Source organism: Drosophila yakuba, chromosome 2R (assembly GCF_016746365.2).
Source record: "Drosophila yakuba strain Tai18E2 chromosome 2R, Prin_Dyak_Tai18E2_2.1, whole genome shotgun sequence".
NCBI classification, from domain to species: domain Eukaryota; kingdom Metazoa; phylum Arthropoda; class Insecta; order Diptera; family Drosophilidae; genus Drosophila; species Drosophila yakuba.
In genome coordinates, this window is record NC_052528.2 from 13926256 (window position 1) to 13946724 (window position 20469).

At 42.0% G+C, this 20469-nt stretch overlaps 6 protein-coding genes across 8 annotated transcripts; 2 read left to right on the forward strand and 4 right to left on the reverse strand.

The window, feature by feature from the left end:
• Nucleotides 1-744: 744 nt before the first annotated feature.
• Nucleotides 745-2005, reverse strand: LOC6530538 (putative gustatory receptor 58a). The gene is made up of 2 exons (XM_002091417.3): nt 986-2005; nt 745-933 (listed from the first exon to the last, which is right to left on the reverse strand). Exons 1-2 carry the CDS (start codon nt 2003-2005, stop codon nt 760-762), a joined length of 1194 nt encoding a protein of 397 aa, XP_002091453.1. The 3' UTR covers nt 745-759.
• A 78-nt stretch (nt 2006-2083) lies between these two features.
• LOC6530539 (putative gustatory receptor 58b) lies at nt 2084-3515 on the forward strand. The gene is made up of 2 exons (XM_002091418.4): nt 2084-3212; nt 3268-3515. Exons 1-2 carry the CDS (start codon nt 2199-2201, stop codon nt 3475-3477), a joined length of 1224 nt encoding a protein of 407 aa, XP_002091454.1. The 5' UTR covers nt 2084-2198; the 3' UTR covers nt 3478-3515.
• LOC6530540 (putative gustatory receptor 58c) lies at nt 3500-5441 on the reverse strand. Its single transcript, XM_002091419.3, has 2 exons — nt 4220-5441; nt 3500-4162 (listed from the first exon to the last, which is right to left on the reverse strand). The coding sequence occupies exons 1-2, from the start codon at nt 5276-5278 to the stop codon at nt 3986-3988; spliced, it is 1236 nt and encodes a 411-aa protein (XP_002091455.1). The 5' UTR covers nt 5279-5441; the 3' UTR covers nt 3500-3985.
• A 130-nt stretch (nt 5442-5571) lies between these two features.
• On the reverse strand, nt 5572-8836 carry LOC6530541. The gene is made up of 5 exons (XM_002091420.4): nt 8088-8836; nt 7213-7789; nt 7079-7149; nt 6734-7023; nt 5572-6674 (listed from the first exon to the last, which is right to left on the reverse strand). The coding sequence occupies exons 1-5, from the start codon at nt 8819-8821 to the stop codon at nt 6439-6441; spliced, it is 1908 nt and encodes a 635-aa protein (XP_002091456.2). The 5' UTR covers nt 8822-8836; the 3' UTR covers nt 5572-6438.
• Nucleotides 8837-10677: 1841 nt separating this feature from the next.
• LOC6530542 (protein FAM76B) lies at nt 10678-11322 on the forward strand. 2 transcript variants are annotated; one of them, XM_015197228.3, is made up of 2 exons: nt 10678-10758; nt 10808-11322. In XM_015197228.3, the coding sequence occupies exon 2, from the start codon at nt 10823-10825 to the stop codon at nt 11165-11167; it is 345 nt and encodes a 114-aa protein (XP_015052714.1). In that variant the 5' UTR covers nt 10678-10758; nt 10808-10822; the 3' UTR covers nt 11168-11322. The 2 variants fall into 2 exon arrangements, with proteins under 2 accessions (XP_015052714.1, XP_002091457.1); XM_002091421.4 differs by having other exon boundaries at nt 10684-10758; nt 10821-11322.
• A 25-nt stretch (nt 11323-11347) lies between these two features.
• Nucleotides 11348-18944, reverse strand: LOC6530543. Of its 2 annotated transcripts, none has more exons than XM_015196428.3 (10): nt 17525-18944; nt 14175-14372; nt 13810-14094; nt 13495-13731; nt 13215-13402; nt 12957-13022; nt 12391-12482; nt 11751-11816; nt 11523-11562; nt 11348-11457 (listed from the first exon to the last, which is right to left on the reverse strand). In XM_015196428.3, exons 1-10 carry the CDS (start codon nt 18052-18054, stop codon nt 11348-11350), a joined length of 1812 nt encoding a protein of 603 aa, XP_015051914.1. In that variant the 5' UTR covers nt 18055-18944. The 2 variants fall into 2 exon arrangements, with proteins under 2 accessions (XP_015051914.1, XP_039228869.1); XM_039372935.2 differs by having other exon boundaries at nt 13254-13408.
• Between the last annotated feature and the right edge of the window lie 1525 nt (nt 18945-20469).

The following is a 20469-nucleotide window of genomic DNA, read 5'->3' on the forward strand; positions in this document are numbered from 1 at the left end:
TTTCTCTCAGTGTGCACATATGTTGCCACTTGATGTATGTACATATTTATGTACATTTATTGAAATTATCTGTTGCCTAATTTGATCCTGCTCCTGGGCGCCAAAACATATTATGATTTTTGACTATAAGAAGGCATTAAGTCATGAACATATGTATGTACATATGTATATTCTTACACACAGTGGCGGATAAAAGTCTACATACGTTGTCTTTGATTTCGTGTAGATAATCGATGAGACACAATTCATAGAAACGTACATACATACATATATACAAGAATAAGTACATACATACTTACATTTAATATCGTGCATAAGAGTAATTTCCTAAGAAATCTCCTGCTTCATCCAAAACGACTTTGTGTTTGTTGCCAATTGATTGATTAATGAATTTTAATATTTAATAACTGTTAAAGTGGTGATGAACTAACATATAAACACTTAAGGAGTTATATTTTTGTTAATTAGATTGATAATTAAAGTTTACTGCGCACTTTTCTGTTTATGCAAATTGATCGAATTTCACCACACTACACGGCCCGAGGTGAGTTTAAAGGATCACACCGCAGCACAGTTTTCGTTCGTTTAGGAACGATTGAAAAAAGTGATGGAATTCAACTTCTTTAACAAGTATATCAATTTCAATTTTAAAGATAACATAAGAATAGTAAGAACTGACAGTACTAATTAAGCCATTGGTGTTTTTTGTTTAACGTAATAGTTGAATAGACTATGTTTCGCATTTTTCAAGCTTCAATGTCACTTTTTATTTCTTTCATCAACTTTATTCTTCAAATCAAATTGTACAAGCACCAGAACTTGAACCAGGACATACAAAAAATAAACCAAACTAGTTTGTTTATTGAAGACGAATAGTCCACAGACCTTGTAAGTGGCAGGATGACAACGAAGGTGATCCGAAAACTGTTCCAGCTAAAAATGTTTCACATTAATTTTCAAAAATATTTGGCTAGAAATGTGTTACCTTCAAGTGAAATTTCCTTTTGACCAATTCCAGATGACTGAATTCCCGCAGGAGGTATCCTATTTGGAGGTCACTCCTCCGGGTGACGTCGTCCACAACATTCATGAGCAAAACAGCACTCCAATAATGGGAAATTACCACCCACTGTCCCAGGATTTTTGTGTAATATGAGGTTTCTATTGAATCGTTGCCAAATTGCACTCCATGATATACCAGATTTACATTTGTAACAAACATTTTCAGCAAAAGAAGCGCGATGGGCAAGTCAAAGGTTCGAAAAACTTCACGGGTTAGACGCTGATTCTCCGCAAAAAGCTCAAAGAGATTAGCCAGGATTCTAAGGGATCTATTAGCCTTATCTGTTGATAAAACTAAGGCGTTGCGTTCTTCATAATTTAGAAAGGAGCACAGATCCTTGAGTGCTATATGAAGCCTCTCACTCTGCCAGTGGAGAATTAGCAGGATCACACATATTCCAGTCATCATAAGGACAACATATATAAACTGTATAATATGGGCAACAATCATGGCAGTTTTACTAAATGTTTGTATCGAATCAATTCTTAACAAAATTAAAGTTCCCATCAAAATGCTGAGATTAGCCACGAGTAGCATCTGGAAAAGCACTTTTCTAACTCTTTTCCTTAATGTGAAATACTTTCTTGAACGATCATCTAGTTTTTCGCACTTAAAGAAGTGACATATTAGGTTTTCACCCAACTTCAGGAGCCTTTTTCTTTTAAACCACATCAGGAGAACACCCGAAAACATAGCCATGATTCGGGTTACGTTGGTTAGATTAAATGCCCATTGAAGGACTGCATTGCTGCTCATGTAGCTGTCATCGTACATGTAGTGGGGAAAGGTGAAGGGCAGGACCATCAGCAGAACTCCGTGCAGACAGGCCGTATAGATGAGGTACCATCTCTGCCTGTATCCCAGAAGAAACTGTCCCTTCTTCAGAGGAGCAGGCATCAGACCACAGCCAATCCCATATATGTACATGAATTTCCACAGCATTACGGACAACTGCTTCGGGCAAAGGACGACCGTCAACTATTCTATCAAATCGATGGAAGCTCCGCTATCCTGCCGGCAATCGAAGAACCTGTCTGCTCATCGTCATTCCATCGCAGCCCCAATAAACTTTGCCCTAATTAGTTGATTGCCGCGCTTAGGAAGTGGCCAGTCACCTGGCTGCCTTGATTGCAACATGTTGCATCCGAAACTGGGTCGCGTGTTGAACGTGGTCTACTGCCATGCCGTTGTCTTCGGCCTAGTGAGCACCACCTTAAGGATACGCTCCCACAGGAAATGCATACGCTTGGACAAGGTATCGCGAACTTACACATTCTACAGCTTCTTTGTAGGCATATTCCTGTTTCTCAACTTGTACTACGTGGTGCCCCAGATCGTGCAAGATGGCTACATGAAGTCCAACATAGTGCTGCAGTGGAGCTTCTTTGCGATGCTCCTTCTTCGCGTCGTAGCCATCGTCGCCTGCTATGGAACCCTGTGGCTGAAACGGCACCAAATCATTCGGCTCTATAAGAACTCGCTGACTTATTGGAAGAGATTCGGACACATAATGAAGGCCTTAGTGGACAGGAAAGAGCTGCTCGACCTGCAAGCGTCCCTGGCCAAAATAATTGTCCGGAAAATAGCATTGCTCTATGCCGCTTTTCTGTGCTCCACGGTGCTGCAGTATCAGTTGCTCGGTGTGAATAACAAACAGAGTTTACTGGCTCTCAGTGCGCGGCTCACGCACTTTCTGCACTCGTTGTCCGTAAAAATGGCTTTCTACGGAATACTTGTTCTACTGCATCATCAGTTTTTGGTAATCCATCTGGCCATAAACGCCCTTCATGGCAGGAAGGCCCAAAAGAAGTGGAAATCCTTGCGCTCCGTAGCCTCTATGCACCTGCAAACCCTTCGATTAGCCAGAAGGATCTTTGGCCTGTATGATGTCATTAACGCCACGATGTTCATCAACATGTTTATGACCGGTATTAATATCCTCTATCATGCCGTCCAGTTCAGCAATAGCACCATCAAGGCGGATGGTTGGGGCATCTTGTTTGGCAACGGATTGATCGTGTTCAACTTCTGGGGAACCCTGATGCTAATGGAAATGCTGGATAATGTGGTAACCTCCTGCAATAATACTGGCCAGCAACTAAGGCAATTTAGCGATATACCGAAAGTGGGCACAAGGATGCAAAAGGAGGTGAGTCCATGGGATTAAACAAACTTTAATGTATATTTATAAATTTCCCATTTAGTTGGATGTTTTTACCATGCAGCTGAGGCGGAACCGCTTGTTCTACAAAATAGGCGGAATCGTGGAGCTGGACAAACCCGCTTGCCTTAGTTATATTGGTTCCATTCTGAGCAACGTCGTTATCCTTATGCAGTTCGATTTGAGACGCCAAAGAGTACCAAACAATGATCACCAATACTTTACCCATTTGTTCAACAAAACAGAAATGTAGAGAAAAGCTAATAAATATTTTATTAAGACGTAAACCGTTTTATTGGTACTTAAGCTGTCGAACTGAATTTATACTATTCATGAATGGTTTGTTACCACGGTTTGATACGTAAATGAAAACCTATCAAGCGTTCAGGACTCTACATGACATTTAAAAGCTCACTGAAAGCTTACAGGACTCGCCGTTATAGGATTGTTATAGGACATGAAATTCGAATTTAAATCTTTTTTCGTTTTGAGTTTTCTTTTATAGCGGATAAATAAGTCTACAAAAATGTAAATAAATATTTATACTTGTGCTACATTTTCTATAAATGTATTTATGTTTTCAATAAATCTGTGCTTCGTTTTCTATAAAGCTTAAGTATATACATATGTAGTTTTCCATAATGTTGAAACAAACTTGGGAAATCTACGCAGATCTTTGAACCACATAACATTTTTGTAAAATTGAGATTGAAATTCATTTAGATTACTTTAGAGACGTTTCTACATAAACAAACCATTTTTCAGCCATATATTTTATAGGCAATCTGGCAGAGAACCAACACATTGGTTATTATACTTCGTGTCATGTTGTGGACGGATGAATTACTCAGGTCGAAAAATCCAACGATGTGCAGGCGTCTTACACGTTTTGGATTCAGTTGCAGTTTCCGATTCAAGTAAAACAGGGAAACTTCTAACTGGAGTAAAAGGTAGTTAATAAGATTGCACTTCAGATTCAAAAAAAAAATAATTACCTTTCTAGACAGAACTATTCCACTATTGTTAAATTGACTTCCCGAAAAATTAATGTCCCACAGATTTGCAATGCTTTCCAGGAGACCCAACCACTTACTGCGGTTAATCTCAAAAATGGAAAATTGCATTATGACTTCGACGTGATGGGTTAGGAAAATCACCGCATACAGTATGCCCTTCCATATGTGAAAGGTTTTATCAAACTCCAGGTAAATCCACAATCGGAACAAAACAGCAATGTTGAATATATAAGTGGTAAGCAGATTGAAGAGCAACTGCCACTGGAAGATGTCCACGATCTGCTTGAGTAGCTCATCCAAACGGTGACAGCGCCTCCAATGTTTTCGCCAGGCGGCCAGGATTTGCATCAGTCCCATCTCTCGCGGAATGCCATTCCGTTCGGGCAAGGCTTCTAGATCCTGGACCATTTCCAGGACCCTCTGGGACATATTTTCCAGCAGCCAATTGCCAGCTACTTCGACCATATAGACCGTCAAATCCACATAGCTCATCAATAGAATCATGATTAGGGCATACACTATGGCAGCCATTTGGTACGGAAGCATGGCTCTCCTCAATCTGGAGTTACCCTCACAATTAACCAAGGAGTCCCGGGTCACGAGCTGCTGGGTAAGGAGCAGGAATCGCGAGCTGGTCAGCAATGCCTTGCACAGGCATCTATTCCTGCAATCATTTCCCAGATGAAATCGGAATTTGTGCAGCAGTTTCATCAAGTCGTTGCCCAACTTCTGCAATCGACATCTCTGGATCCACACACTGCTCATTAGGAAGAGCATGGTCAGGAGTTTGGTCAGAGCCACCACGTTGTAGACCACGGCAAACATGCCCGCATCTGGACAGTCGTAGATGTTGCCAGTTAGCAGGAACAGGGCGAATGGAAGGATCAAAAGATAGGCCACATTCAGGATGGCACAGTAAGTCACCGTGAGCACACGATTAAGAATGAAACGATGATTCGCGGAATCGTAGTGCAGATTGCACAGTCCAATCAAGCGGCTCACTTGAAAGTAGATACGCAGGAATAAGTAATGATTCATTTTGTTGCACGTTGAAAGCGAAACTAAACTTAGAAATAGAAATTAGTTATTTCAAAAGCAAAAGTTGACAATAGGGCTCCAGGGACTTTTTAAAGGACACGCAACAAACGCAACAGGGGGACTCACTTATGTATATCAATGGTGTTTATCTATAAATATATATATACATTTATAAATATAAACGCTTTCTTCTGCCTGTTACATGCTTTTCAACGAATCAGTATACCCTTCTACTCTACAAGAAACAGGTATAAATAACATTTCGAAACGAAATAAAAATCAAATAGCACAACTATTGATACATACAAGATAATATATTTTCCGTTTTGAAAATTATAAATAATGGCTTAGAAAAACAATCAACTTAAATTTGAAAATAAATCACGCAGGGTTCATTCCTTTTTATAGAGTATTTAGGGTTCAAACGTTACAGAATAATATGTCCATTGCTATACTTATCAATAGCAAAAGCAAATAAAGAAGAGTTATCTAAAAATTATTCATTTATTCAGCTATTTTCGTTTTGCAATTTCAAGTGGTTGTAGCTCGTGTGTTTGGTTTGTTCTTATCAAAATACCGCTTGGTTTCTTATCTTAGTAGGTAGTCGGTAGTTTGTTTAAATGTAAGCTTATGCATAAACTACCGCAACGAAATGATGATGCTGAAGCGTATTGTATCGAATCGTTCTCCTATTCGTTAACTAGAAACTAATTATAAATTCAAGCATATTACATAAAATCACACAACTCTGGTGCATTTTTGCACTCGCTTTGACTTCGTTGTAAGTGGTTACGCACTATATGGAATATACACTCAGATAAGTTTGTGTCAGATAATGGTGGGTCGATTTGAAGAATAAAAAGTAAGTCAAGTCAAACGTCATTTAAATGCTAACTCTGAAAAATACTAATAAGAAGAACTAATATTTGTTTAGTAACTTACTGTCTTACAAAATAGTTAAGCAAAAAATACTTAAACAGATCATTATTGTTCATACGAAAATAGTAGTTTTTGTAACAAGAAAATAATACTATTGAAAAGCTTGGAAATATCAACCCACCAAAATCTAGCTATATGTATGGTTTATGGATAGGATGAATAACATTTCGTGTTTCATTTAGCACAATTGACATCTACACCTAGTAATTAACCCGTTGCATCTACGCCACAATATGGCTGTTTTTGTTTAGATCGGTGAGCAGCTCCGCGTCGAGGTCTTCAGCCTCCAAAAGATCGTTGCAGGCATCGCCGTTCAGCGAATGTGGAATGCTCGTGGAAAGCACCATCCCCCTACTCCCCGTACCAATGACAACATCATCGGGCGGCGAGTTTCGACGCCTCTCACGTTCTCTAACTATGTGCGGCGCTTCATTAAACTCGTCCAACTCATCCATGCCTTTAAAAGAAATTAAAATTACATTTTTTGAAGTTCGGCAATATAATAACCGCACTCACCTGCATATTTTGTGCCTGCTAAGAGCAGATATTGACCAGCTCGATGCGGCCACAACAGACCCGTCATCACACAATAGGCCATGCAGTCCGCCGAGTTGGTGATGCCTTGCAGCAGCTTGTAGCGCCACATGGGGCTGACTTGCAGCGCCACAATTGCCACGATAGGCAGGTATATAAACCACACCAAACTGGAAGCGCCCAGGTGCAGTAGAAAGTCCAGTTTTTTTGTGGAGTGCTCGTACTTCATCGTGTTGCGCAGTTCGTACAGGAACCACATCATAAAGGAAGTGCTGTAAATACAATTAGGTAATACCACTTTTACATAGGAAGACTTCAAAGACCTACCGTAGTATTAAAACTATCCAGCCGGGCCACGTCTGGTATTCATCGATGTCGGAAACCACATCGACTTCCGTCTGCAAACCATTTATTATTTTATATGTTGGCAAATCCATATTTAGTTATCTTTCACAACTTACCCTATCCCAGATGTAAAGGAACACGTGGAACGCGCAGTATGGCACCCAGATGGACATGAGGATTATCCATCCCGTTCTGCTGATCTGCTGCCTGGTAACTGCCCATCCCTTGGCCAGCAGCAGCAGAATCAACATAAATGTGGTGCGGCTCAGGATGTCCAGGACATCTCCCGCTGCCTGCAATCTTGGCTCGCCCACTCCGTTGGCCGCATAGTGAATGAGGTGAGCGGTGATCAGAGCCAGACTAACGAACTCGCTGAGAAGGCTCAGGGTAAACAGCTTGGTCACTGGATGCTTTTGCCGCCGCACCGCATAAATTTGCATGGGCAGCAGAACAATGTAGACGAGCAGGAACACCAGGTACATCTCCAGCAGATTCTGCTGATCATACGAGTACTGGTAGGTGAGTGGATGTGCGGCCGAGTTGTTCGGATGCAAGTTGACCAGATGGATGTCGTAGTGCAGTGTGTTGAGGAGGTTGCTGCCCAATTTACTGAGCCTTGGCAAAGTCTCGTGCGCGTGCCACTGGCAGGTGGTTTTGTTTTGATAACAGGCCACAAGGGAGATGTACCAAAATCTGTCAAGAAAAAATGTGCATCAGTTTAAAAATAAAGCAAAATCTGGAACAATACAATTATTCAAAGTCATGTCCCAGACAAAAAACAACAGAAAAGTTATCTCAGCTTTTCGTTTACAAAAGAGGAATACCGGAACAAATAAACAAAGATATAGGGTTTCATGTTATCAGTATGGAGCAAGCTTCATACTAAGAGGTCTATATGTACATATATAGACAGATAGGCATTCTCTGAAGATGAATGGGGAATTTTGCAATCCAACTCTTATCTTCCGAATTGGAAAAACCAAGAACTCACCGTGGCTCCGCCTCCAGATTGAGAACGTAGGTGAACTGCGATCCCGGGACTACGTTTCCGGGTGCATCTTCATCGCTGCAGAGCTGATTGACGGGACAGGGAACATGGCGCAGGAAGTCCCTTTTGGCACGAGGATTACACGTGGAATCGTAGGCGATCCTTTGGAGGCGAGAGAACATCCCATTGCAGGCGGCTTCCCGACTCCTTTGGCTGCGATTGCCGTAGAACTCGAGGAAGGTGCTCCTGTCCAGGACGACGAGTGTCAAGGGAACTGCATACTTATCCGACGACGTGACATTGCCATAGATATATCCGTAGGCATTGCGCCGTGTCAGATCGGCCTTGTTGAAGCCGAATTTCGCCAGGAACTGGAAGAAGTCCCCCGTCTGGAATTGTCCGCTGATGTGGGTGGCATTGCTCGTGGGCAGTGCGATCGAGATTAGGATGACGATGAATCCCAGGAGAATAGTCCAGTGATTGCAGGCCCACCTTTCACTTCTTATCAGTTGTTGTTGTTTGGTTGCAGTCTCTTTCGCATCTCCCACTGCGGGATTCCCGGACAGCTGGTCCACCATTCCGGATGCCACGTTGGCACCGCCCACTCGCCAAGGTGGCGCCCCTTTGTGCATCGCTTGCAAGTTGGCACAGCGAGGTCTATTTTTATTTTTGTTTTGCGGAAATTTCCACACCACAAATTCGCAGTTGCTAAAGATGTGAAAGTGGTATCGATGCATTTGTCATCGGAGACCGATGTTTTTGGCGATAATTGTAGCTTGTTTCTTGCTATCGACATATTAGCAGATACACACGCCAGGCTTTGTGACTAGCCGAGACAGCATCCTTTACTTTTGGGACAACTTTTAAAAATATTTGAAAAAAAACCTTGAAATTAGTTTAAAAATATGAAACCTATGTAAACTCTATAGAATATAGAATAATGAGTACTTTTTGATGGTTTCTGTAAATATAAACTTTATAAAAGATTCAATGCTATGATATGAAGTTCAAAGTATATATTCAGCAGGGCATATTAAAATTATATATCTACATATATGTATGTATATATGAGCATTAACTTATTTTAAGGTAGACATGGTGAAAAAGTAATAGATCTAATATGCACATTTCAATTCCCCTGTGGAATTCACAACAAAAGCATACATTTCTAGGATTAATGAACAATGGAACTCTTTAGAACTTACCCAAATGGGCGTCTAATCTTATCAATTTCTTATACATTAAGCCCTCACACGCATGTCAATAGCATTTTCGAACAATAAATTTTAATAATTCCCAAATTTATGCGGTAAAAAGTGCCACCCTTTCAGCCCCAAAAACTTCAAAGTGCAAAGTTGGATAATACCTATGTATGTATGTATGTGTGTAGCTCACAGAATCCTTACCCTAACCTCAACGAGCATCCCTTCCGCTTATTTATTTAAAATGCAGCTCGCGGTGGCGGGAAACTCTCGTGTGGATTGTGGCTTGCCACGCCCCCTTTTTCCCATTTCCAGCAGCAAAGGTGCAAAAAATCCACACTCTTTGACAATTCCTTTGAGATTTGATTGCGGAAGGGAGACGGTTGCAGAGTGTGCGAAAGGGAGAGTGCGGTTTTGCATAAAAATATGAAGCTATTGAAATGTAGATTTTACCATTGTGATGTTGGCAGCTGAAAACTTTGATTCTTGGAGCAGATCAGGCGAAGCTTACAGCGAACTATATATCCTTCCTTCCTCCGATGATGACCCAGATTTTCGACCATTTCTCACTCATTTATTGATGACGACGCAAAAACGAAAAGGGACTCGCCAAAGGAGCAGCAAAAATTCATGAGTCTTTGGCATTTGTTGACAGCCACAGTTCACTCAGATGTGCAAAAGTCAAGACAAACACAATAAATCCGATTCTGGGGGGTTCTATAGTACCAATAGCCAACTACAGTCAAGCATCCCCAATTAGATATTTGCTACAACATAAAACAATTCATTTTCGGGATAGCTTTGGTTGTGTATCTACGAGATATTTTATTTTTATGGAGTTACAATAACGTTCGCTTATCGAAACTTGACTGTACATACTTGCAAGTCAACAATAGCTGAAGCGAAATAACTTACAACAAATTATTCGGCAAATATTAGGCACACATAACATGTGAACAAGTCTGAAAGTTCATTTCAATGTCTGCCGACGACCCCAATAATAAAATCTGACAAGGTTGGCAAAAATACAAAAGAAGCGCCATTTGTCGTCCTTTTCTGACGGACTGCCACCCTCTCTTTCCTACTCGCCCATCCCTTTCTATTCGAAGCCCATCTTGTAAAAGAAGCGAACAATTCATTGAAATGCCAGCGACGAAACATGGACAATGAAGGTTCAATGATGGCTAGGTGGAAAAGTTGGGGAGTTGGAAAAGCGTTCCTCGACATGATTTCCGCCGAATGTGCACAAAGTGTATTTTATTTTTGATTAGGCCGGCGCGACTCTGTTTGTTTGGCCAATAAAGAGATGACGAAGCCGTCGGCGTGATTAGACAGATACACAGATACAATATCTTCGCCCGATCGATTAGAAAAGCCATGAGTAGATAGGACTGACTTCAAATAGGTTTATTCCTTCCATCTAGTAAGCTTTGAGTTTGATTTCGCCCAACTGTTTACTTAAGATCTTGCAGGTTTGTTTTTATCCCATTAATCCTATCTTTAGTTCTGATTCCCATATAGTTCTGATTTCCAGACATGGAAACACCCGACTATAGGTTGTACATGTGCACCGTGTGCTTTCAAAGGTGTTATTGGAGCGATCTTTCGAAGAAGGAGCTCCGTTGCATTCAGTGTCGTCTGCCACCCAAGATCTGCGTCATCTGCGATAAGAAGTTCGAGCCGCGCGAGAAGTCGCATGTTTACTGCAAACGATGCAATTTCTATATCCTCAGACACGCCGCAGTCAAGCCCCCATCCTTGGAGGAGAATCCCGAGAGAGTGGCGGATGCTGGCCAGGATAGGGAGGGATCTTCGTTCACGGAACGCTGGAAGGAGATTAAAGCCGCCGCTGGAATCGTGGACGACGGGTTCAGTGACTGAACCAACACGCACTTTATTTTCATCAGTATAAAATGGCAACCATGATATTCATCCAATATATCCATTTCCCCTATTGTTTTGTCTTAAATTATAAATATTTTAAGGGAATAGCCTTTTCTAAGAAGCTTAAATATGATATTTTAACAAAATGTAAAGTCCATATTTATCTTTATTGCAGCACTAATTACAAAACATGCGTCGAACAAATCGCGCCGTAAAGTAGTAGATAATTTCCGTAAAACTCAAGGCGCTGCAGCCCAGGAAAAATCCAACAAGACCGCCGATGTAAACTGAAAGTGAAATGCGAGTGTTCTAAAGTGAGTCGGAAAAACTTTGGGCAAGAGGGAAAACTCACCCAAAACATCTGCGAAGGAGAAAAGCACCTCCCGCCGAAGCTGCAATTTGGGTATTTGGTTTTCAGTGATTAGTATAAAATGATTAGTTAAAAAACTCGAAGTAAATATAAACAGATAAATTTTAAAAATAGACGTTCAGTTATGTATCAGAATTATTTAACAGAATATTTAACAAATCTTTAAAGAAACATTTAATTTATTTACAAATAAGATAGATTATTTTTTACCTGCATTTTTGGGTGTTCCAAAATACCCCACTGCAAGTTAGCCCCCAAAAACCAGACACGCGAACGCTGGGGAAAGTCGGGAAATAGAGGAAATGGGGAAAATACATAATGATACAGTATACGTATAAGATAAGAGCAACAAAAGCAAAACGGCAACAACATCATCATCAGTATGCTGGTAACAAGGCAAGTAAGCAAAAATTATTATTAAATGTAAAAACTTTCGCCGCACACAGCGCGAAAAAAAGTTAAACAAAACTTTTGGTTTTGCCGCCCCCTTTTCGTATACCTCATCCCCAAAATAATTGCATATTTCAAGGCGCCCAGTTCCTGCAACTTCTGCGCTTATTATTTTTTATAGCCCCGGACTACAATTTTGATGTTTGTTTAAGGCACAAGCCCCCAGCTCTCCCCCTCTCCGGCTCACCCTCTCCGGCGGATTTTCCTCAGTTTTCCGGGCATTTTTCCACTTGAAATGCGCGACGCAGCGGCGTCTGCAGTTGCCACTTAACGAGCGCTAGATGGCGCTTCTGTTCGCCATAAACATTTTTACAGTTAAAGTTTACTTTATATTTTTTAATAGGGGATTTGCCATTTTTTCATTTATTTTTATTTTTATTATTATGTGCGATGTACTTACGTAGGATTGCACAAAGAAGTTGGAATCATCACAGTTGGCCAAGCAGTTGCAATTGATTTTGTATTTGTCTGATTTCAACGAGATTATCTCGCCTGGTTGGTAAAACAAAAGGTTAATAACAATATACAAGGGAAATTGCAAGGCAATAAAAAATGTAACATTGTTCTGAAAATCAGTATTCCATCAAATTTAATTAGTTAACGCAACAGTTTAATTGTTAACTGCAATGCAATGAAAGGAGCTTCAATATAAAGTATTTATTATTAGATACCACACTTAATATTCTAATGAAAGACACGCTTTTTGTTCAAAACATTTATCCCGCTTATCAACGTCAACCTGTCTGTAATCTTGTCTCCGCCAGCAAATGACTTCCACCTTTTCAATTACGCAACAGGTTGTCTATTTCAACCTTGACTTTTGACCACCCCACCACCCCAAATTAAATTATGGTCACGTTCTGGGAAATTTCAGTCCATTTTTTGTGTTCCGACGAAAAATGTAAATCGAATTTCCGGGCCACGATAAATATTTGCATGTTCCGTGGTGCGGTGGAAATTACTCACGTTTAATTTTGACCAGGCATCCGATGCCCTCCAGTCCGCAAACAGGCAACCTCCGGCCATTTCGCACTGCAAAACATTGAAGAAAGAGACGAATGGAGTGCATTGGAGCGAGACAGATAGTCGTGCAAAAGTTGCCACTTAAACTACGAGTATTTAAGCGTTTTACGACCGAGTATTCGCCATAAAACTGGCCAGCTCTGATGCATCCCCGTTCGGCGCATAAAAGTCAACTTTAATGGGCGGCCAATTAAGTGCAACTCTGTGTGCCGAAAATATGATTATGCCCAGTATACCCACAGCGGTTCCTGTAGAAGTGCGGAACGCAGCCGCAGACCCGCAGCGCAAAGAACATCCTGCACTCCGAGAGACAAAGGCCAAAGCTGTAGATGGGCACCGTCATCATGTCCTCGGCCTCGTAGTTGAAGCGACAGCTCCTTTGCTTGGTGCTGAAACTGCAAGCCAGCAATAAATACAATTTAAAATAATTATTACTTAATAATGAAACATATTAAGTAGCCTTAGTAATCTGGAGACTCACGCTCTGGCCTCCTCGTTCGTAAAGATCTCCAGCGCGATGAGCTCCACGGTGGTGTAGTCACTTTCCGGAAAAGTGTACCTCTGCTTCGAAATACTCGGAATATCGCCGGCACCGTGGAAGTAAACATCGTAGGCCGTCGAAAGGTTGATAATCTGGGCGTAGATCTCGCCATCCAGCGGATGCACAGTCACCCGGTCGCCGTGGTCCATGAGGCTCCACTCCCCAGAACGCCAGTAGCTGCCAAGTGGCCAGTAGCAGTAGCAAGAGGGTAGAAGCAATCAAATCAGGAGCACTTCCTGGCCAACAATTACTCACTCGAAGGAATTGTAGCGTGCCACCATCGAGTTGACTGAATGGCAAATGCCAAACTCCGTTTGCGTCTCGTAGATGAACATTTTGACGGCGGCGCCGCTGCTGATTTCCGGCTCGAAGCCCCATTTCAATTCGTAGAGCAGATCCAAGTACTTGGTGCTGGGTATCCCATATGACTTGTTCAGCGGCAGTGTCTCCAAGTTGTCGTAAGTGAGGCTGGCAAGTTTCACAATAAAATCGCGGAAATCCTCTTGATCCTCCTCGGACAGAAATTGGTCGGGATGGGCGCTGTGAAAGGATGTGTGGGGGAAAATGCACTTGAATTTCACATGTAATTCACATGTTTAGGCAACTGCATGTCTACGTACAGTATGTACTCCTCCACTTTCAACTCATCGATACGCTTATGCGGACACACCGTCAACGATGGAAAACTGGTGTTCCAGACCAGCTTATTCCGATCCATGGATATAACCATTGGCGAGGTCTGAAAGCGATGCCAAGTGCGTTTGCTCAGCGAAATGATGCTGAATAATGCCACGCAGATGAACGCCAGCCAGAGAACGCTGAAAAAATGTAAAAAATTGTATAAAAATCGGAGTGAAAATTCCCAAAAAAATGCGCGTCACAGTGAGGAATGATATATGGAATCGGGCGAATAATTCGCACTGCTGTTGTGTGTGCATTGTGGCGGAGGACATAAAAATCTATTGCGTGTAAATTTTTTCTGTAAGCATTATGCGAAATATTCGCGGCGAAAGAATTATGGCCAACTCAAAGACGAGGCAGAAGGAGGAGTCAATAAACGCATCAACGCTTTTGCAACCCTTTGCTGGCTTTTCTTTCTTTGGGTTTTCCCAACAACGACGGCCACAAACAAACTGGCAAGGACACACCCAGAAGTCGCCGAAAATCCTTTGCATCATTTCCCATTTCGGGCGAATGCCTTCTACAATGACATTTTGATGCCAGCAATGGCTCATAAAGCTTTCAGTGCTCACACACACACATACCCAAACACTCGGCTACTTGGCTTTTAATTTTCCCAAACATTTTCCAGCTCCTTATTATTTTTGTGTGCAGCTTTTCGCTCCTTCCTCGTTGGATTTTTTTGGTTTTTTTTGCAGTTGGAATTTTCCTCTCTGACAGCTGAGTGCTGTACTTTGTCTAACACCACAAAATTCCTTTTGGACATCGCATATGACAGACTCATTGTCATGCCCACACCCATTCGCACACCCATTTTCCAGCACCCATTTTCGCATTTCCCCCATCCTCCATTCAACTGCCATTTTCCATCTCGTGTCGGTCTGGCCTGCAATTTATGTATTTGCTTTGTTTCATCATCTCGACACTCGTATGCATAAAATGTGTGCGTGAATGAGGCTCAGTGATGCATGTTGGATGTCGAATACTTCTCGTTTCTAAATCGTGCATCAAGGGTTGCTTTCTTACTTTTTTGGGCATTGATGGATTCTTCTATGTGGGCACTCACATTCACATAGTTTCCGGCTGAGGTATGCAACGGAAATGTGTGTGATATGGGATTAATAATGTCAAATCGCTGGAATCAAAAAACTCTTAAATATTTGCAAAGCTACTTTAAAGGAGAAGAGAGTTCAGAAAGTTTTAAAGGGAGCACAGAATTGTATTTATTTTCAATAGGAAGCCAACTAAGCTAAGGGGCTTACCTTAGCTTAAATTCAAAATAAATTACCTAAAATAACTGTAAGCCAAACTTAACTGTTTTGATTTCTAGTTTTATGGTTTTTAAAGAAGGTATCTGATTTAGTGGCTGGAAGAAGATTTGTCATTTAAATTTGGCCTGTAACCCCTTCACTATTTGTGAAATTTCAAATATTTCAATGTAGGGAAAATGGCACCTAGTTCATAGCTCTCGAAAGCCCAATGCCCTGCCATAGATTTCAGATTCCCCCATGAAAACAGTGCCCTAATCCTGTGCATCCTGCGCCGCTGCGTGTTTTGCATTACATTTGCAGTTTTCGGTTGTGGATTATGCAATTGTGCACCTGTCGCTGCCACCCAAAAGGACGAGGGGGTGGTGGTGGTGGGGTGGAAAAGCCCTCATAGTTACCATATCAACGCTTGTGAAATTGAGGTTATCACATGTCAGCGACACAGACTCTTTCTCTCCGGTTTATGCATTTCCACCGCCCTTTTCCCCAGCTTGTTTTCTACGTGAGCGGGTGCTTTTCATATTTTTTTTCTGCAACTGCTTTGGATTTTGAGGGGAGAGGGTGAGTGTGAGGGTAGAGCTTAAGTCGGGCTGGTGATGGAGTTCTTCATAGTCCAGAAATTTGTGCGTCACAAGCTGATTTCTTGCCATAGCAAAGCATACTTTCCATTTATACTTTTCCTTCCGGTAGCATGGCAAAATAAATCCGAACTGTGCCATGTGGAAGTCGTCAATGAAATAAATTTCCCGAGAAAAATGTTCTACAAATGTCCAACAAATCATTTTCACGAACTCAGCGGGGGAAAGTGTATTAATTAAGCCAAGCTTTGCGTGACCGCCTTCCTCTCATCTGGACTTCACCTTAGCCCTTCTGATCTCACTTCTATTCTGGGAAACACCTGTCAGTTGGACTTTGGCTCTGGCAGAAACTAACAATATTTGTAATTGAGCTTCATGATTTTTGCAGAGACTGGGGTGCACTTAAAAAATACGAGGTTGTGTTTAAAACTTGTTTTTAAATAAAAATTTGCTATTAGTTATGAAGCTTAACTAATCAAAGAGGTGAAATATAATTGCATATTAAAATTGAAATATTTGTTATTTTAATTTAGTTTGAATACTATTGTATCCCTTTCCGGTTTCTCTCAGTGCCTGCTTGGCCCTGTCCTTGGCCCGGCTGTTATCCACTAATTAACCCTCAGCCGGCAGCTCTGACAGATTTCCCACGAACCACCGCATCCGCCTCCGCCTCCGCCTCCGCATCCACATCCGCATCCTGAGCCCCATCCACTTGACTGCTTTGGTGGATGGTGGAGTGTTGCCAAACGGAAAGGGGGAAAGGTAGCGGAGAATCTTCCCACTAGTGTGTGTGTGTAATCCTGTTTGTCATGTCATGTCAGTTTTAAGGATTTATTGCACCGCACAAAAATACAAATTCCACCAACAGAAATATTACTTCAGACCACAAGATCCACCTTCCCCCATCGACCACATAGAACGGAAGATATGTATGTAGAAAAATGTATTTCGTTTCGAGAAGTTTCATGTGAGTTTCCCCCTTCAGAACAGCCACGTTATGAATCCGAATTGGAATACGAATCTCTGCACGTGGCCATAGTCGCCGGATAGTCCTTTTTAAGACCCCGACTTATAGTTTGGTATCGTTTTATTTGGCACTTTACGGTTTCTAGGCGGCGAACTTTGGGTATCCTGTGCAAAAGTTAAGCTGCGGTCGCTGCTGCTTTGTGGTCGTAATGAGGCTTAACTTTAATTTGCCTTGTGAATTAATTGAGTGGAAATATTCTCACACCAAACATTTGCCCAATAGATCTAGGTTCGGTATCGGTAGTTCACTAAGCGTTCTGTACTTTAATATTTACTATATCAGTATTCTTGCGGTGTTAGTTTCAGTCAACGCTGTTCTTTCTCTAAGAGCTGATGGGGATAGAGTGTCCATTGTGTGTCCAATTCCATTACCCAATATCCTTTGACGAAACCCAGTCATTGCCAATCAAAACTCACCGTTCGACAAAACTCAGGCCGAGTTTGGCCAAATAAATGAATCCGTGAATGGAGGAGCCCTGCAGGAACTCGATTATGAAGGCCTGTCCTTTGGCCAAACAGGCTGGCCGGCTATCTCTCCGATTTGGCCGCTCCAGGACCTCTTTCTCCTGCTGCCCCCGCTGCGCGTGATCCTGTGCCGGTGGCTGCCACAGTGGAGGACGTCGAAAGGAGCGAATGCTCCTGCCCGGTCCTGGCTGATTAATGGCCACGTTCCCGTCATTAGCTTTTGCAATTGTTTTGCTGCCCGTGCTGCTATTCGGATTATGCTGATGTCTTTGACCGGTGCCGGGAAATATCAGCAATCCAGGACCTGGACTCAAACTCCTCCTATTGTCCTGCGGGGGGAGCAGGGAAGCTGTCGACGACGTCAGCAGCGAGTCGCTTCCGGATGCGGATCCTTCGTTCTCCGCCCAGCTGCTCCTGCTCGACGAGGATGTCAGTGTCCTTGCCGCTGCTGACGGTGAGCTGTCGTCGATTCGCGGTTGCATATCCTGGGGCGCTTCTGCAAGATGCGATTAATTGATGCAGTTTTAGAAAGTAATTGGGTAAAAATGTGTTATAGTGCTTATAATATAGTTAGTTTCAGCGTAATTAGTAGCCAGTCATTTTATGCTTCGCTGGTATAGGCCCTTGTTACATCGACTCCCATATCCCGAACGGAGCTGCCAAAATGCGACATCAGGGAAAACAGGGAAAACGCCACACTAATCGCCTGTCGATGCTCCCCGGTTAATACTACACTGCAGTACGGCTTTAAGCATGTGGCTCAAAAAACCCACGCACACTCACTGGCTCAGTGATTACGGCGAAAAACTTCATAATTTGTCCGCCCCGTGAGCATTGTAACATGGTTAAGCTCTGATTTTATATCACCACTCCCGGGTTCATTAAAATATAAATATGCCGCTTTAAATATGTTTTTGCGGTGCATCGACAGGTCGCAGGACGCAGGACATGGCCAGCCAGGACAATAATAAATCATCATCGGAGGTTTTAATGCGCTGTAAATTATGCCTGATGGTGGACGCAGTTCGGCGAGTGTACGAGAGTAACTCCATGGGATGACACAAAATGCAATCAATGCGCGTGAGTGTATTCAAGTTGAATGGGGATCGGATTTATTCCTTTGGCTGCAGCCGCATCATCATCATCATCATCATGGAATTGTGGCCGAGCATTAACTTAGTTAAGCATTTTCATTCACTAGTGGATGTCGCTGAAGAGATTGCGATTAATTGGTAATTGGATGGCACAGATATTAAGATGATTTCCGCGCCGATCTGAGTGGCTTTTGTTACGCCTTTTTTTCAAAGTGCGCGGTCGGCAGTTTACAATTCATTTAAGCGTAATTGAACACAAAGTAATGCTTAATGATGCTCTTTTCTTGTACGCAGTTCATATTCTATCTGTTTGTAAACTTCATATTTTTTTTAGGCATATTTATCTCTTTGACTTTTGGAGCAGATCACCTTCAATTCCGATTTCGGGATCGAAGCGCCAGCCAATAACGCCGCCCGGGGCAATCAGCAAGATGAGCTGGCACATCAAAGGCTTGCCCAGAGTGTCCAACTGCGTTCTTAAAACTGGATTAAAATTTCATTTAAATTTGCATTTAAATGAGCGTCGAACACTCAAAGTAAATGACCCCATTCAGGCCCAGGCCCAGACCCTTTGGACCGACCCAACTGAAATCCACTCCACAATTCTGCTGGGGACAAAGGTCCAGACGCGAACTTGTGTTTTCCAGACCCAGACATGGGCGTTGTGCCCCCTTTCAGTCCCATGCACATGGGCAACATTAAAAGGGATTTTATTTCTTCCTTATTTTTTTTTTTTTTTGCATTTTTCAACATTTTATTGCGAATGCGACTTCTCCCAGGAGTTGATTACCTTTGGCAGCTGATACGTGGGGTTTGGCGGGGGGCATTCCATTTAAATATATATATGTACATCTGCATATATATGTACTGCAGCTTTAGCAGGCAAGTCTGCTGCTGGCACTTTTAATGGATATTGTTTAAAAATGTAATATTTTCCAATTAAATAAAGGCGTTTGCCTGACCCTTGGCAGCACCCGTGGCGAACCCGAATCGAGTCGATTACCAGTCGTTGGCTATGTTCTTTTTTCACATTTTTCCTTCAAGAATGTACATGTGCGTTGTACTTTCTGCCTTTTTCATGTTAATTAATATTGCAGAAACGCTTAAAGGACATTTTAATTGGCCTTCACTTTGTGGGCCAAGCGAATTGTTATTGGGCAAGTAGGAAAATGTGTGGCTAGTGGGTTGAAAAATAAAGTCATCTGGCAATGAAAATACATTTTACTGGGCTCTTAACCTTCTCAGCGGGATTGTAAAGGAAATTGAAAGGCAAAGCACGGAACGAGTCGAAAATGTGGCCTTAACCTAACAAGTTCCTTGGGATATATTTTACAAACAAAAGTATATTGTTGATGTCATAAGAATATGGTTTAAGAATTGATAGCTTTGGTTTTCAGCTAGGTAGACCAGTGCGTATTATTGTACCGCAAAGTAAAGGGTGAAAATAATCTATTTTCTACATAATACTACACAAATCCGGTCAATTTATTCACACGCAATCGAACCTCTTAGCAATGTCTCAACCCAAGTTGGCTGAACTAACATTTGCCTCGAAACTATTGCTGTTGTTCAGTCGTTGAAATAACAAATTTTCCAATTTATTTCTTGATTTATTTTCACGCCAATTTCTTGGCTTTTGTGTCCGCCCTCAGCAACATGGCCTGACATTTGTTTATTTATTTGGTTTCATGTTTTGTCTTGTGCCATTCCTCTTCATTGTTTTCCACAGCTTCTTCGCATTTCCCCCTTTAGCGTGAAATCACGAATGAATGAATGACTGGCCCGGCAAACGCCATGAATATT